The 18086-nt window shown below is 38.9% G+C and overlaps 1 protein-coding gene across 3 annotated transcripts in view; it reads right to left on the bottom strand.

The window, feature by feature from the left end:
* Positions 1–278: 278 nt before the first annotated feature.
* TRIO (trio Rho guanine nucleotide exchange factor) overlaps positions 279–18086 on the bottom strand; it is a 247541-nt gene continuing 229733 nt past the window's right edge. Inside the window, exons 47-57 of one of the 3 annotated variants that reach the window (XM_021528950.2) lie at positions 17444–17621; positions 15853–16622; positions 11471–11718; positions 10536–10674; positions 10157–10184; positions 9568–9730; positions 7550–7671; positions 5903–5981; positions 5116–5316; positions 4561–4699; positions 279–3029 (exon numbers count right to left, since the gene is read on the bottom strand). In XM_021528950.2, the coding sequence (XP_021384625.2) occupies positions 2487–3029; positions 4561–4699; positions 5116–5316; positions 5903–5981; positions 7550–7671; positions 9568–9730; positions 10157–10184; positions 10536–10674; positions 11471–11718; positions 15853–16622; positions 17444–17621 (2610 nt within the window). In that variant the 3' untranslated portion in view covers positions 279–2486. Of the gene's footprint in view, positions 3030–4560; positions 4700–5115; positions 5317–5902; positions 5982–7549; positions 7672–9567; positions 9731–10156; positions 10185–10535; positions 10675–11470; positions 11719–15852; positions 16623–17443; positions 17622–18086 lie in introns of those variants that run through there. The other 2 variants (XM_021528952.2, XM_021528953.2) reach the window with 2 other exon arrangements.

Here is an 18086-nt window from a genome sequence, read left to right as displayed (position 1 = left end):
CATTTAATTTTGAATTGTAAACAGTTACTGATAGCAGAAAAGGGAGGAAGATAAATATACACAATAAGAAACTTTTCTGCTTTATGAGTTTAGTTGCAAATCCCAAAGTAACTTTTCTTCATAATGAATCTGGAATGCCTAAAAGTTGTGGGAAATCTGTTCCCCAGCTTAATACTAAACTGAAATACGATCCTGTGGTCTTTAACTGGGAACATCTGGTAGAAAACTCTGCTGGTCAAAATTTACTAGCTAATAAAGACCAGAATACATTTCCACAGTTTGGGAGTTATGCATATTTTATATAAAAGCATTCATGAGACTACAAAGCACTCAACATTTAAAGCAAAGGCAAATATTATTTTGTAAGGCATGAAGGAAAGATACATTGTTGCAATTTAAATTTGGATTTTATGGCAATAAAGTAACATACTTTTTTTAAAAATACAGAGCCAAATTAAAATATAGCCAAACCTAAACTGACAAAATTCTTAAAGCAAGAGATCAGACAATTATGTCAAATATGTTTAATTTTTTTCAAAATAACTGGTGGCAAAATAAAATATATACATCATGTCATACTGTGTAAATATGTAACATCACTGTACAAAGAAATATACATGCAAAATAAAGCAAAAAATTTCACTAAAACAATAAAGGAAAATAATACACAAACATAATGATATGAGGTTGGTACGAATACACATCCAGTTTCAAAATCAGTTGTTTTCTTTAAAAAGTTTCTGTACAACTTTACAAAAAAAAAAAAACCAAACAAAAAAACCCCAAAAACCAAAACAAACATAAAAAAGAATAAATAGGATACAGTGGAAGCCACAAAGCTCAAAACTAACTCAAGCTGGGTTATGGCTTAACACCCATATATCTAACTCTTGTGGGATGTCGGCTTGGTTTTCTTAAACATGGCATTTCACACAAACATAGATGACAATACACCCACATGAACTCAGTGATGCACAGAAAACCATTTCTGTCTTTTTAAATATCTCACGCTAATATTACTTCAACCTTAAAAACAGTTACGAAGACAATTACGTTACATGTCCAATTCTCATCTGACTGCTACTTGCCAAATGTATTCTTCACCAAAGACCACAAGATTAATTTGTTCATTTCACAGAAAGAAGTAAAAAAGCAGATTTGAAAATTCTAAGAAGTAGTTAAGTGTTGAGACTGATTTGGGGAAAGTCAGACTTTGGCATTTTAAACATAATAATAACAATTTTGAAAAGTGTCACTCTACTTCTTAACCAGTTTGACATTTGGGATACTAATCTCTCTCTCTCTCTCTCTCTCTCTCTCTCCGTTTTTTTTCTTTTTAACAATCCTTAAAACTGACTAGTCTCGACTAAAATCTATGCTAATCCTCATCTTAAACTAATAATGACAGTGTGGTATAACACACCTGCCCATGCCCACCCAGAACCCCCAGTCACACAAACAAAACCATAAAGCTCGCCGTACTAAGTATGTGCTTTTTCCATATATTTATTACAGTTACAACAGAGGTCCTCATAAATAGTTGCATAAAATGTTAAAGCCACAACATTGCACGTGATATGAAAGAAAACAAAATCCCAAATGAGTGCATTTACAGTATTTCATCCTGCTGTATACTGCTTGACAAATGGGTCAGCAAGCTGGGCACCAACCCAAAGTTCTTTTCTAGGGGGACAGTGACTACTGACCCAAACTGAAGACCCGCACAGTGGTATACCACCATTTAGGAAGGAAGGGGAAAAAAGGATAGGAGGAAAGGGAAAAAAATTACAGACCAAAGGCAGGTAACAGTCTATATACAAGTAAGGCCTACATTTTATCAGAGCAAAACAATTAATTCTATTTTTATGCAAAATCTTTTGAGGTTGGATGCACTTAAAAGCAGAGTCTGATCTCAGTGCACTGCTACGTGAGATATATACAGGCGAGGCAACTGGAAAGCTCTAGGACCAAGTGAAAACCAGATGTTATAAATCAAGGCCGTACCAATGGGCAGCCTTTTGGTGAGTCTTCTCCAGGCATGATCTGATTTTTGTTTAACACCAGTGCTTTAAACATAGGCATTTCTTCCTTGAATAAATCTTGAAAACAGTAGCTAAGTTCACTTGCAAAATTCAACTCTTGTTTATTAAAAAAACTATTTTTTTTTTTGCAGAAACCTGAATAAAATACTGTTGCTGTATCGCTTGTGACTGCTTTTTGCAGAGTACAGTGCTATTGTCCTCCACCCCCGTGAAGTCTGCATCTCCAGTCCCTCGCACCACCCTGTGCGGGTCCCTGTGGAATGCATTTGCACACGAACATTCACTAGCAGCTGGTTGGCTTGGGGTTTGCTTTCCTCAAAATTCAAGTCAACCGCTGATTGGCAGGAGGAGTCTATCTCCAGTCTGATTGATTGGCAGGAGGAGTCCATCTCCAGTCTGATTGATTGGCAAGTGAAAGAGAATGAGAGACAACTTCAAGCAAGGTCAAACTCTTGGCAAGAGCCTGCTCTGTAAGAAGTTTTTAATGCTATGGATGGGTCGAACATCATTCTGGTGTTTTCGCCGCTCAATGAACGAAGTCAGTCTGGATATATCAATGCTGTCACCATTTCTGCTATTGCCCAGCTGCAGCCATTGCTCCTGGAGGGCCAGTGCAGCCGAGGGACGCTTAGCTGGGTCATCCTGAAGCAGGAAGCATACAAAATCTTTGGCCTTCTGGCTAACTCCTTTGAAGTAGTCATCTGGGAAACTAAAGTCTAAGCGGCAAATATTCAGGCAAGTTTCCTCTACACTTTCATCCAGGAAAGGAGAGACGCCACTAAGAAGGACATAAGTGAGCACTCCAATGCTCCAAACATCTGAAGTGAGTGAAACAGGATTTCCAAGAATAATTTCAGGAGCTGCAAACTCTGGGTTTCCAAGTAACTGGTGGATATAATACGTGGTACTGAGCTGGACTGCATCTCCAAAGTCAGCCAGTTTTATTGTTGGCTTAGTGGAATTCTGGTCCACCAAAATATTTTCAGGCTAGAAAACATAAAAGCAAAAATTAAAATGCCTTCTTTCAAGTCAGTCTAACACACATTTAATGCTCCAACTTAACTGCTTCGCAGCCAATGTGGTCAGTTCTAGAACATAAATAGCTGCACTCCATAATCATCACTGCAGAAGGCCAGCTCTGCAAAGCTCTGAGGCAGTCTTAACAAGGCTTCCCCAGACCAACCAGCAGGTGGGTTCTTGCCTATTGCAACGTGCAATGAATGTGCTATAGCTGCTGGCACTATATTTTTTTGCAGGAAATATAATTCGGCCAGTGAATACTTCAGTTGTTCATGACAGCAGCTTTGCAAAACTTCACAGGAACTGTGTTTCAAAACTTAAGCTAATGAACAGCAATTACGAATAGAGGGTGAATAAAGCAACTGGCTCTATTTGTTTTACCACAGAGACAACAAAACCCCTGCATTTAAAGACTGGAAGACTTTATAGATATTTGCATGATGCTTTCAACAGAATCCAGCTTTATTTGGCAACTCTTTCATTTAATGCAGCTGTACAGATGGAAGACAAGCCCTCTTAGGAGACTATGGCAGCAGAAGATCTTGTTGGATGCACATGACTTCAAGAGAACTGCCCCATTATTCGTGAACTGAAAGTGGAATTATTTCTACAGTTTTATTTATAAAGCTACTGCTGCTGTAGCTGTAATCTCTGCAAAGTAAGAGCAATTTACCTACAACTAGTTTTTAATTAGTTCATCTGTATGTAAGACCATAAAGTACTGGTGAACTCTCTATAGCACAATAGAAAAAATTTAATGGTATGAAGACCCAAAAATGGTTCTGCTTGGAAAACAGAAGTACATGGAGGGAAAAGACTCAATCTTTTTGCTTTTTCTCATCATGACCCTATCTGGCTAAAGAGACCCTGCCTACAAAGATGACTTGTCAATGCTAAAATCATTATTCATATATAAAGGTGAAAAAAAAAGTGTAAATAATAAGTCTTTAATTAGTATTTACATTAAGACCTTCTCACATAGTTTTTTTTTCTTACTAGAATCCACCAAACCCTTGTGGCTCAACTAATCCACAAAGGGAAGAATAAAGGCTCAAAGAGGCACCATTCATTTAGGTATCACAGCCCTCAAAGTGTACAGATGAGAAACGTTTTTGCAGCAAAAGAGGAAAAGCAGACTCTTTCACAATAAACTCTACATTTCTTGAGAAAGGAATGGATTTCTGCTACAAGCTATCCAGAAAGTAAATAAATAAATAAATAAATAAATATGTAATCAAGCAAAACTTCCTGTTAGCAATTATTTCCAGCACAAAGGGCCACACAGGGCAAGCAAGCTATAAGGAGAAAGCATAAGGAATTGAAAGTTTCTGCTTTGCGGGCTCTGAGGATCTAAAGCATTTGGGAACGGAGTCCCAAGACATATCCTTTATGACTCTCAAAGCATTTCACAGTTCTTCTCAGCTGCAAGTTTTCTAGAAGAGGGAAATTTTTATGCCCTGAATGATGCATACTGCCCAGAATCCCATTAACACCTCACCTTTAGGTCCAAATGTGCTATTCTGCAGTTATGAAGATACTGCACAGCTTCCAGAATCTCTCCCAGGTAGAGTCTGATCTTCCCTTCTGTGAGGTTTCCCCATCGCACGATGTAGTCCAGAAGGTGACCCTGGTCAGCCCTGTTAGAATTACAAGGGTTGTATTTTGGATTAATTCATGCATCAGAACTGAAAAAAAACTTAAGAAGCTATAGACTACAGCAGTAACTGTAGCCTACAGAACTTACAACACAGAGGACTGGGGTATGAAGAGGAGCCTTCACATCAAACCACCAAATCACAACATTCCTAATTCACTTTTGTGGCCATTTGATACAAAAATACTGTTGAACCTTCAGACTAAGATATGTCAATTTAATATCTCTACTTGTTCCCTTCTAAATATTAAACTCAACATTTTAGTCAACTGCAGTATTTTACTTAGGTACTTTCAAACTGCTATGAAATTTTTGAGTTCCTTATTCATTAACCACCATAAGTGCCCCAGAAAGTCAGCTGTAAAATTGCACTTTGCAGATAATTTAGAGTCCACACACATTTCTAACACTAGTATGTAGTTGGTGGAGGTCTCAAAGGTATCGAGAAGGCCAATGAGCTGGGGATGCTGGAGATTCTGCATGACTCCAAGTTCATGGGTAACCTGGTCTCGCTTCATCAACTTCTTATTCACAAACTTAGTGGCTACTGCTCGTTTGGTTCCCTTCTGGTCACACTTCTTAACGACAGAAAATCTGCCCCTGGAACACAACAACGAAAGGAAAGATTTAACCAAGAAATACAATAAGGACATATATTTACTTGAAACATATACTCCAAGAGACCTAATTTTAATCTCTAGTAAGTTACCCTTACAGAGAAGGTCCTGGGCATGAGGATTTTCAGTGCATGCATCTACTATAAATTGTGTCTGCAGAAACTTGACAGAGATCTGTTATATCTCACTTGCAGACAACCTGTCAGAGTAATAACCAGCTTTCAAAAGTCATAATTAAGTTGGCCAAATGTATATTCTACATGAGTTATTTTGCCCGTTTTTAGACTTCTTCTGTCTGTAGTTTTCATTCCCTAAATAAGAAGGTTGAAGAGAACTTCACTACAGAAGCAGCGTCAGTCCCTGTAAGGGATGCTTAAAAAAAATAAATCTCTTCATCCACAATACCACTTCAACCTAATTGAATTCTGTTTCTGCAGTGCCATCTAGTGCTGGTAAAAGTTTCACTTCCTGACTATTTATCAAGGTATTTATCAAGGAGAATTTAATTTTTGAAAGAGAAGTCGGTACTTTGACACAGACAGCTTTGGAGATCAGCATACAGAACGCACCTGCCAAGCTCAGCCACTTCACTATAGTGGAAATCAAAGTTGTCTTTCCAGATTACCATGATCCCATTGCTTCCAGGACCTAAACAAACAACAAAAAAGAGAAGGACAGTATGACCAAGATTTAATACACTCAGATCCTTTGGCTCTGAGGGGAATCACCCCATTTTATTAATCCCCGTATGACACAGGGTGGCAGCAGGACAAACTGGATTATACAGAAAGGCAGCCCAGCCAATGCAGTGGAACTAATTCTATAGTGGAAACAATTCAGGTTACAGTGAGAACTGTCTGAACAGGAATGAGTAACCTTAGCAAGCTGAAGGAAACAGTAAAAAGAAAAGACAACTTACATTATATCTCATAATCCATAATACACCTGCCACTGGAAAAAGAAGTGGCCATGCAGTGTAGCAGCTACCTTAGAGAGCAACTCTTATTTTTCAGGAAACACTAGTGTAAAGGCCAAAATTTCCCTTTCAGCCTCTTTTATATATTTCAACACACTCATCCAAGGGCTTAGCTAGTGTCTGTCTTGGGTCAGTGAGCAGGAAGTGCCTGAAATAATCACCACAACAATACATTGTCAGTAAGGCACTTACTGTGGCTACCAACAGGCAGAGCTCTAAGTGGCACCACTGAATATTAACACCCAAAAATTTCAGATGAGATTTGGAAGGGACACATGTTTCACAGTCTGGGTTAAAATTCCAGGAGAACAATAAAACTCTTTGAAAAAAAGGGAAGAAAGACTATATTTTGAAGAGGTTTGGGACAGGTCTCCATATCAGTTGAGACGCTTCATATCTTGGGGTTTTTTATGAGTCAGTTTGAGACAGAGCCACTGTGCTAAAATCTATTAATTGATTCTTACCAGTGGAAAAATATATGGGCCTCACAATAGATTAAAGGACAGAGATGGCATCAATTGTTATGAGCTGCTTTGTAAGAAAATCTGCGATCCTAGTGTCTATATTTTCCCTATTTCTAAAAATGAAGAATTATGAACACTTAAGAATAAGTGAATGTATGAACACACCTCAAAACTTATCACTATGTCATCAAACACATCAAGTAAAAATCTTTTTTGCCCTTTGATGTCTGCCCCCAGAACACAGGCATTTTTTATCCTTGCATGTTTCCTTTTCATTCCTCACAAACATTCAGGTTGTCTTGCTTCAGGTACTGAAATAGTTCAATTGTAGATCAATGATGCAAAGACAAGAACTAGCTGTACGTTCTAAAACTTGTGGCTTTACACTTCAAGCTAAGGAGAAAAATAAACTACAAAGTAATGCTACTCTTTTCTTATATGTACACTTAAGAAATTACGTTAGCATTGTAACATTCACTGAGACTAAACTAAGAATGGTAATGACAAAATATGATTTTATCAGTGTGTTTGAACTAGTAGCGGCAAAGCAAATGCATGTTGACATTACCGTGGATGAACTGTGCATGAATCTCTAACTCGTTACATCCTAAAACTGCATCTGTTCCTGATGAAACAGGCACTAAATTACAGCTTAAAAGGTTCATTATCAATACTCCTTTAACAGAGGGGTACCCAGGAGCTGAGCTTTTCTTTTTACTGTTCTATGAGTACCAGGCACTTTGACTGTACCTAAAGCAAGGCAGAGACAGGCCTACCTAAAACTCGTAGACTGGCGGAGGATGAAACTGAACCCATGTCGTTTGCAGCTATGCACGTGTAGATACCATCGTCTTCCGCAGTGACGCCAACGATTTTCAGCGACGCCTCTCCCAGGTCACTGCGAAACACAACAGCAACTGTTAACTTTACACTAACCTTGCAGATCTTAAGCTGTGAAAATCAGACAAAGTTAGATTGATATTCTTTATACTTCTTATTCTCCAGTTCTTATTTCTCTCTGGATGAACATAGTAAAACCCCGCCCTGCCATATCAGAAGCATTCACCAGGGCCTGAGCACTTTGTGTTCATCCATTAACTCAGAAAGTCCTACAAATAACTAGAAAAACATCCTGACACTCTGTCTCACCACATCTCAGGCTCTACTGTTGGAAAAATCAAGTGCTTCCCCTCTTTCTTCCTGCTTCCTTTACCAACATCAAGTTTTCAGAAGCCATATTGAAACAAATATCCATCCTTGCTCTTTCTGAAAGGTTCGTTTCCATCAGTGACTCCTAGGAGGTGTCAGCTGATCTGTCATTTGTGCTTTCAGAGCATTCACCCCTTGTAAGAGAGAGTTTGCCTTCAAAAGGCCCACTTCACCACAACTCTGGTGACCTCATTTACTCTCTGCTCCAGGGCAGTGACAGTATTAAGCTAGATAATACCACAGCAGAAAGACTCTGCAGGCTCTTCCTTAATCTTTCTCATTGTTCAACCACCCTTTTTGTTTGATGCTTTGTCTTGAAAAGTCTGCTTAAATTTTCCTCTGTACAATGAATTTCTAGTAGTCTTTTTACTATCTGCCATGGACATGAGCAACAGATAATTTGCATGTCTCTTACAAATGTGAATACTTGGTAAATCCTCCCTACACATTTCACCTCTAAGCTCAAAGCAATCCTAACACTGTGTTCTTCACAATATAATGCATATTTTCAAGATATTTTATCAGACTTTCCTTTGGATTCATCTTAGCTGCTACAAGTTATTTTACTGACTGACCTATTTGCAATGGTCTTCACCACAAAATTTCAGGGTAAAAAAAAAAGGTAAATTTTAGGAACATAGGAAGATGACACCCTTCCCCGACTCAAAGAACATTTCAGGATTATATCTAAAAATCTGTCAGCCAGAGACAAGATTATTCACTGGATATAATTCTATAATGAGTAACAGTGAATTAAACCTAGCAAATTTAACTCTTACCCATCTCCAACAGCCCTGGATGCAATAGTAAAGCTACCACACTGCCTTTGTCTTCTCATTAAAAAGAAACAAAAAACCCAATGAAAATAAAAAGCAGGAGCACCAGGAAGTAAAGAACAGTATAATATGCCATCAACTTTTCACAATAGCTCTTCATTCTGAATTAAGAGTATAATTCAGAAATAAGACATTTCTTCACACTGAAGTTACTCATTAAACTACATTTTCTGCATGTAAAAGATGCCTTTCAGAAAAAAAAAATTCTTTTTTTAACAGCAGCTTCCTATTCCAAAACAACAATTTCCCCTGGTGTTTTGAGTTACCAGTTATTCTACTATGTTCTATCATAGCAAAGCTAAAACCAGAGAAAAATGTTAATATCCATGCTTCAACATTGAAGAATGATGTCACATCAATAGGAAGCAGAGGCTTCTCTGCAAAACACAGTGGTGTGATCTGAAAGTCACTAATGGAAATAAGGGACTGGCAGGGCTTGTCACAGTACTGGCAATGCACTGGTCTGTTTCAAGGACCAGGTCAGTGTGACAGACCACAATGGTTTCTGCAATAGCTAATGAGAAAAAGCAGATTTATTTTGTTTTTAAAAATTAACTGATTATAACATTTTGTTACCCTAGCCACATGCAGAAGTTACACACCACTTCTGGAAAATCTCAGTGATGATATATCTCTGTCTGAGAGCAACCCTATCCTCATGCCTCAAAGCCTCAAGCTGTCCCACACCAGGGGTGCAAATTAAAAATGTAACAGTTCCAGCAGTTCCTCCTGAATGTGACACAAATTACCTGTAGGAAATGCTGTGATGACCGTCATTGCTCAGTGTATTATGATCAGGACCTTTCCAAGTAACTGAAGCCTTGGGGCGACCACAGACTTTACACCTAAGCACGATGGTCTCTCCTGTCTCACATGTTACCTCACTCAATGGAATTATAAACTCTGGGGGAACTGGAAAAAGAGAATTAATGGCATTAGGTAAACTGAAGCAAATACATTTAATTTCTACTCCTTGCATTGTTTTCCATTAGATAAAGTAGTACTTTAGATTCCCAAGGTGTATATAGGCCCTGCCCTTGGAGCAGTTCCAACTCCTGGCCTCTGCAAATTCAGCAAGGCCCCACTTCCACACAGAACACATCACATGGTCCTTGTGTTTTATTGTGGTCCTTGTGTCCAATTGTTTTGGACTTGTGAACAAAAAAGTGTTTCTTGCATCTTAAAAAAGAAATATGACATATTTCATTCTACCTTATCTAAAAAGAGCCCATCTATATTTTTGTAGAAAGTACTCAGTTCTTGACATAATTCATATCAAGCAAATAATGTTTTAATCAAATTTATTGACTGAAACTTTTAAAAATTAAAGCAACTTACCATCATAAATGTAATTGGGGTTAAGAAGCTGGAAAGGAGAAATTAAAGAATTAATGTCCTGATAATCTTATAATAACTTAAAGAATGGTAGAAAACCAAGCAAAGAGATGGATCAAAGTTAGCTATATCCACAAAATCCAAGAAACATATGAATACCGCAATTTCTACACCACTCTATTCTTTTTGCAGTATCTTTTTTTTTTTTTTTGTATGATGCTTTCAGGTTTGAAGGTTCTAACTTCCTCTTCTCAGATTTGGCAGAAACTGTCCACTAAAGCCACTGCTACCTTTGATTCCTTCTTGTGAAGTCCTGACAGAAGCTACTTTTAAAGAAATCCCAACCCAACTTCTTTTGGAAACGACATCTTGGAACACTTACTTTTACAGAAACCTTGTTGGCAAGTCCTTCTCGGGATTTGCGATAACCATTTTCTAGCTTGCCTTCCCTTTTGCCGTCTTTATCTTTTTTCTCAGATTTCTTCCTTAATCGGAGTGCTGTGTGCCAAGATGTTGACTTCCTGAACACAGAATATGAAACTCTGATCAACTATATTCAACTCCCTGTTATGGCCTATACTATCTAATTTCATGTGGCATTGGAAAAGCATGTCAAAATGTTATTTCTATGTACTATAGTATAGTAAAATGAAATACATTCTGTATTCCATAAGGGATGCCACCCTTGACTAAAACTGTGAACAAACTAGCAATGTAGTCTGAAGTTCAGTATTCCTTGAAATCATTGCTCAAATGATAAACTCTCTATATGAAAAAGCAAACTGTCAATCAAACTGAGTAACAACCAGTATGAAGCCCATACCAAATGCAGCCCTACAAAAGCTTTACACAAAATTCAAACTTTGATACAATTTCTTCCATGGCAAATATTGGAGTCATTCCTAGGATACAGTCATTTTCAATAGGTTTGTGGCTTAAAGCAGGTATCTAGGAACTCTAAAATCTTGTTTTATTTTAACAAACATTCCCTGTTTTCCTAGACAGAGGTGTCTAGACTGGCAACTCATTCTATTAAATAAACAAGTTGAAACAAATTATTTCTGGTCTTAGATAAGGCATTCTTTTCCCAGAAGATTAGGCTATTGCAACTTTTTAATAAAGAATATGTGCTTCTGGGATCTTTTTTACTAGTTTGTATTTTGACAGTTGCTAAGGGACCTCTCAAGTACTCATTCTGCTTGTCGTTCATTTATTTCTCCATGATCACATCAACTTTTGGCCTTAAAGGTTTCAAAGCCTTCTGTAAATTAGAAGATTTCTTCCTTCCTCCCCTTCTACACACATCCAGGCACTCACTTGATGGTTCCATCAGGGTTGTCAATGATGACTGCACTGGTATGCCCCAAGACATAGCCGGGAATCCAGCCCTCGGCTGCGGGGCACTGATCAGTGGCGGCTCTGAACACCAAAAACATGTTCTGTTGGTTGCTGGCTAGAATCTGCACGACCTCTCCTTGGTAGACATTTATCTCATCCTCCTTCACTGCCGTGTAATCGTGTGTCACCAGCATGGTGGAGATATTGCTACTGCTGCTACTTTCACTCTGCAAGTGTCAATCAGAAGCAGAGAGAACAGGGAAAAAAAAAAAAAGGAATAAAATTTAAAATTCATGAAGAGAACAGGCTGTTCTTGGCCTGCTAAATTACCTACCTAATCCACCTGGTTTAAACTGCAGTCAAAGCAAAAAGCAATGTTTTCTCTTTTACAGCTGCCTGTGTCTGTTTATCTTGTGCATTTGTCTGATATTTGAACATCTTTATGGACTGCTGCTGCACAAATTTATTCCAAATACAGTTAATATAATTTTTGTTAACTGGGAGTCAGTTTATTCACAAATCTCAACTTGTCTTTCTTTCAAACTCAGACACTGAACCTTGCATCTTCATCAGGCATGAAAACTACAGTACAGTAAGACAGTTTTTCATGGTCTTGTAAGTTCAGTTTCAAAATCAGTCATTAGCTCATAATCACTGGAAACTCCAGCAATGAAAAATACACGTAGTCTTTCCTAGCCTACTTGCCAGATCTCAGACACTGGCCTTCTGCACACAAAGCATGACAAGCTGTGAAAGAACAGAACAGGGTTTTGACAGCATCTCTTAAAACCACAAGACTCATCTCTGGTTGCATCTGTATGATGAGGTTATTCTTTTAAATGCAGAAGATGAATTAAATTACTGAAATAAGAAATTATTAATTTGATGGTCAAATAGACCCCCTAAACTGTAAGAATCCCTTCTAAATTATTAGTGACTAAGATAGCTGAGTGTTGTTACCTATTTATCATACACTTTCAACTACTGTTGATTGAAAAAATGATTTTGTTCATTTCCCCAGCAAGCATTTGTGGAAAGCTAATTATGGCTGAGAACGTGTACGTTCAAAATCATACTACTTTCAGAACAAAAAGCCTACTTCTGACAATGAACCTACTGGAAATTAGTATTTTTTAGAAGTATGTCTTACTTTGTCCATTTTCATCTATTCCTTATACAAGGTTTAATAAATCTAAGTGTGAAAACTATTATCAGATGACACAACCTACTCCCTCAGTAATTATTTCTTTCTTGGAACAAGTTAAAACCAAGGTGAATGGCCTATTAATGAAGTAGCATGAAGTGTGTGTGCTCCTGTCTATTGTCTCTGTTCTTACTTCAAACTGTTTCAGGTCACTCAGTGCCAGTGAGGGCTCACTATGGCTCAGCAGAAGCCAAGCTGAAGAAGGAAATGAGTACCCATGTCCTGGGTACTTCTATTGCTTATAGAGCAGAACCCCAGTAGTACCACTCATGCTAGTTGCCAGTGGAAGGCTTGGCATACAGGATTAAAACAGCATCTTTTTATTTTTTTCTCAAAACTGTCAAATATTTCTCAAATATTGAGGAGATACAGGGGGATTCAGTTAACAGCATGGTGCACTGGGAGCCCCAAACACTGTGTTCTCTTGCAATCTGCTAAAGGCCTTGAATAAGTCACTCCACCCCTCTGTGCCTGTGTTTCCCTGAGGACTCTGGCTGAGAAACCAAGACATTTGGAATGGAACAGTCTCAGAATACTAATTTCATAGCATGTTTAACACCCTGATGCTTGGAATGCCAGTGACTCTGTACATGTTATTCTAGCTGGACTGTTATATTCAAAGGAGTGACTCAAATCTTCTTTTTTTGCCATATTAAAATCATGAAGCATATGCCACCTCAGTGAGAAAGATCTCAATGTGGATTTTAACTCTACTAAAGGCTATTTGTATTAATTTCAGATGCTGTATTTCTAGTGGGAGAGCTAATTTTTTCTCATTTAGAGGACAGCCCGCATGGCCTTTTGAATTAACAAGTCCTTTCTATGATTCAGGCAAACTGGAACAGCTGAACAAAATAAATTAAGTCTCATTTTCAGTCATTATTTAAATTAGGGTGACAACTTGCTACATTCTTTTACCTAGATGAAAAACAACTCTCTTCAAGAAAGCAGCTTTTGTTGACTCCTCCTGTTGGACTTACAGGGAAAGATGAAGGAAAAGTTGCAACATCAAACTAAGCCTCAAACCTTACCCTACACACTATTCCTGAACATACTGTTTCTTAGGATACAGTAGAATTTGTGTAACTGCAAGACTGACCTTTCTATAACAACATTTCTTTCTGACATTTAAGTCTTGAAGGATCACAATAAACTCTGAATATTTCTTATGTTCAAAAGGGACAGTTAAATCTGTTAAATAAACAACTGTCTGGTAATTACTAAGTGACAAATGCTCCTGAGAATGTGTTTACACCAGAATTCATTCTCATCATGGAAAGATAGCCTTTCCTTTTGCATTTCAAGGAAGTAATTATTCTTGCACAGTAATGTTGTCTTACTGAAAGTACTTCTGGTCGTCACTGACCTCAACTATGGGATTAGAGGAGGATCTACAAAAAAAATATAAAATCCTCCCATATTTCTCAGCTACCAAAACTTACTCCTTTTTCTTCTTAGATGTAATTTTTCCTTAAGTAATTGACCACAGCCATATGTGCATGTGTATATACATACAAAAATGGTTAAATTAAAATAAATCTTCACAACCCATTTTCTCCAACTTGTTCAATGTGGTGTGGAATCCTGATGACTGGCATAGAAATGAGGTTATAAATGAGGACTTATGGCCCATCTCAATTACCAAATAAAAAAGCTATGTAGCTGTGAAGCAGAATGCATGCATTCTAACATTACATTTTACAGTGAGATAAAAACAAGCAATGGTGTCTTTGCTGAGATTGTGTCAAAATCCAAATGTTTTGAAAACTCAGTGCCATCTCATCTTTCTCCTTCTCTTTTTTTGATGCAGCAACCTGAATTAGTATTATGCAAGTACCACCATCTTGATTCACATACTATGCAGTGAATGCAAAATATTCAAATTACCACAGATTTTGCATTGCATTACATCACATCACATTTTGCTAGACTGAAGATAAACATAAGACAGAGCTAAACCACATAAAAAGCTGAAGGAAGATCAGAATAAAAATACAAAACATGCAAAGCATAACTTTTTTCTTCTGAAGCTATTATAAAAATAAGTGTAAGAACTAAGAAGTCAAGAAAGCTTTGTGTGTTAAACAGTTCTATAAAGAAACACATGCATTTAAACGAGGTCCAGCAAGTTAGGTGATTTGCAAAACTGGTATTGCATACCATTTGTGAGAGAGTAGAAAAACAAACATTCATGAACACAATGCTTAGTGAGAGAAAAATCAAATGTGAGTTTAAAAAGAAAGGCACCATAACCTGTCTACCACCTCCATGGCAAATGCCTCAACATTTTTGCTTTCTATTTGCACATGCCCCTGTGATGGCTGTGTTGCTTTCATGGTGGATGTTATTAGAGATAATGTAGATTCTGTTGACAGCCCGGATTTCTGCACAAACACACCAAGAGGCTGAATCTCCAGAAAACCGAAACCAGTTCTTCTTACAGAGGAGAAAAGACAAGTGGAGTGGGTAATTGTTTTGGTTGTAGTAGAAGTAGGATTATTGTCGCTAGGTTTTGTTGGCCTATTTTGAGTGGATTGCAGAAAGCTTCCTTGATCAAACACAGGATTTAAAAAGAGATTGATGTGTAACAACTATGCCTGAAAGGAGAGGGGCGGAAAAATAAATTAATAAAAAAATAAAACTCAAGCAGCCCAGGGAACGTAGATGTCTCCACAAAGTTAAAACTCAAGAGGACAATGGCGGCAAATTTCTGCGTGAAAGGGAAAAGAGCCCCAAGGCAATCTGCCAAAATCCTGAAGTCAGATTTAAGTGCTGGCACAATGCATATCCCAAGGTGCTCTGGCTGCCACGCTTCAGCATGTTAATTATGTGCCTTCAAATTAGAGATGAAAAAAGCAAGGACAGCAAGTTAGTAGATATCAGCCTAGTGATCTATATTTTCAGCAGAGGCAGAAATTGCATCTAATGTTAGCAGTTGCTTTTGTGTCTGTACACATAGCCATGTTCGCATGTATACACACACAGAGGTAGATGCTCTTGGCTTTTTAATGCGCAGGAGATACTGGAACGGTTGATTATTTCAGAGCAGTACAGCACCAGAGAGCCAGAAGTTAGTACGGAGAATGATGGCAACGCACAGAAAGGGAGCAAGGAAGATTTTAGAAGAGGTCGCAGGACAGAGGTGCTCCGCTCTTACCCCATTACTCTGGGTGGAGTGAACTGACTGCTCGCTGGTCGAGGAGCATGTGCTCATGCGGTCTGTGTCCTTGGTGTGTGAGGAATGGCGGTGGACCTGCCGCTGCAGGGAGTCATTGTCCCCGGGGAAAGTGAAGGAGCCAGGGCGGCTGGCAGGGGATGCTGGGATGGAGCTCCAAAAGGAGCCCTTCTGCAGGGGGCTGCTGGGTGGAAAGGTTTCCTTGCCAAAAGGAGAAGGGAAAGTCGTAGACAGAGGAGAGTTCATTGGAGAGATGGCTCCTGGCCTTGGCTTCCCAAGCGTCAGTGATCCTATGCTGTTTCTTGTTCGACTGTCCTCTGAGAGTCCACGTGAGTCTTTCTGGGCTCCATCAGCTGAGCCAGAAATGTTTCCTGCTGTCTTCCTGGGACTTTCAATAACTTTCATCTTGGGAATCTGTTCAGCTTCTCTCTGAGGACCATCCGGCTCTGCACTGGGAGGGTGCCTGTCTGGCTGGCTCAGGCCAGATTCTAAAGAGGTGTTGTAGTGTGGCAGGGAGTGATTGTGAAAGGACATACCTGACATCTTGTCTGCCTCTGCTTGGGCCGAGACTGCAGAGGAGACCAGGACTGGGGAATGGTGTCTGACAGGCTGGGGGATCCGGGATGGCCGGCTACGGCTGGAACTGGGGATGCCACTACAGCTGCTGGGGCCGCCGCTGTTACCGCTGCTGCTCCCGCCGCTGCCTCCACCACTGCTGTGGTTCCTCTGGTACTCGATCGGGGACGTCAAGGCTGCAGTGGGGGTGAGGGGAGAGGCGATCAGGGGAAAGGGGGCAGGAAAGGGAACAGGAACAGTTTAAAACAGACATGTCTACTGGCAAAAAGGGGAGTGCTGTTCAAATAAATTTCCTTAGCAGTGGAAAGATGCCACAGACTTCAAGTCACTTTTCTGTATCGAACCTTCATGACCTGCTCTATCTACCTATATTAAAGATTAAAAATCTGAAAAGAAGATGTTTTCCTCTAGGATCACACTGTCAGCCAGCAGTCAAGTTGAGAAAAAACAGGTGTCACTCCATATTCTCTGCTTGTTACTCATTACAACTGTTTAAAAAAATCTAGGTTGGGACAACAACTGATAGATATAAAAATAGAGCAAGAACCTTTTAGTGTAACAACAGACAATACAACCTTCTACTTTTCTCCTGCAGAATCTGAATGTTGCTGCCACAGTAAGATGCAACAACGGCCACCAAAATAATAGAAGCAAAACATATTCTGAATAGATGCTTAAAATTCCACTTGGGTTTAGCCTTTAAAGGCTTGCAGTTGCTTAAAAGCGGTACACAAGCTCTCAATGGACGGCACTTATCTTGATTCACTCCTACAAAACATTTGGAAAATTTCACCAAGAGAACACCATGTAAATTCAGACTACCACTCTTATAATAAATGCAAGCATCTGTTCTGAAGCAGAAATGTGGCATATATCCCCCAACTTTTCTGTATTAGCTGAGGAAAAAGGCAACTTGCAAAACATTTCAAAGCCAAGAAAAAAGGGATAAGAGAAAAGTCATCCAATTACGAACATTCAGTAAAAGAAAATAATTTACCATTTAAGAAGTTGCGCTGGTTTTCCAAAATTTGGTTAATTTCATGGATCCATAACTGGCGAACTCCCGGACTGGCAGAATGCAAAATAAAGGTCTCTGTGACATCACCTGTTCTTGATGTTAGTGCAAATTTGCATGGATCACTGTCCACATTTTCCTCCAGAGAAAGGCAACTCACCTTCATGAAAAAACCAAACAAACATGTATTTCATGGGAAACATACCTTCGAAATCTCTTCCTTAGGAGTTTAGAGTCAGATCTTTAAATGATAACCACTTGTTCCTGTAGTAAAATAATACCATGAAATGAAGTGACTTCATTCCAGTAAACTAAGAATTAGTGTACAGCTTACTGACACACTGTGCCTGAACCAACTCCATCAGGTCAGCATGGCACAATATTCTCCATCCCTCACTTTCCTTTCAGAATAGTTAAAATGCTGTGGAGCGCTCTCTACCACTGGCCCCCACTAAAGGCTTAAGCTGCAGTTACAGCAATGCCTTGGACCTGGCTGTTGAGCCAGAGTTATAAACAGGTTCAAGTGGCAGGCAGAGCACTAAGGTGAATTAGGGGAAGCAGGGTCCACCCAAGACACCTTGTGAGGGCTGCTGAGTCCTAATATTATCAGGTTTTCTAAGGAAAA

The sequence above is a fragment of the Lonchura striata genome, chromosome 1, assembly GCF_046129695.1.
Source record: "Lonchura striata isolate bLonStr1 chromosome 1, bLonStr1.mat, whole genome shotgun sequence".
Lineage (NCBI taxonomy): Eukaryota > Metazoa > Chordata > Aves > Passeriformes > Estrildidae > Lonchura > Lonchura striata.
Note: the sequence above shows the minus strand (reverse complement) of the source record. Positions and strands in the feature narration are given on the sequence as shown.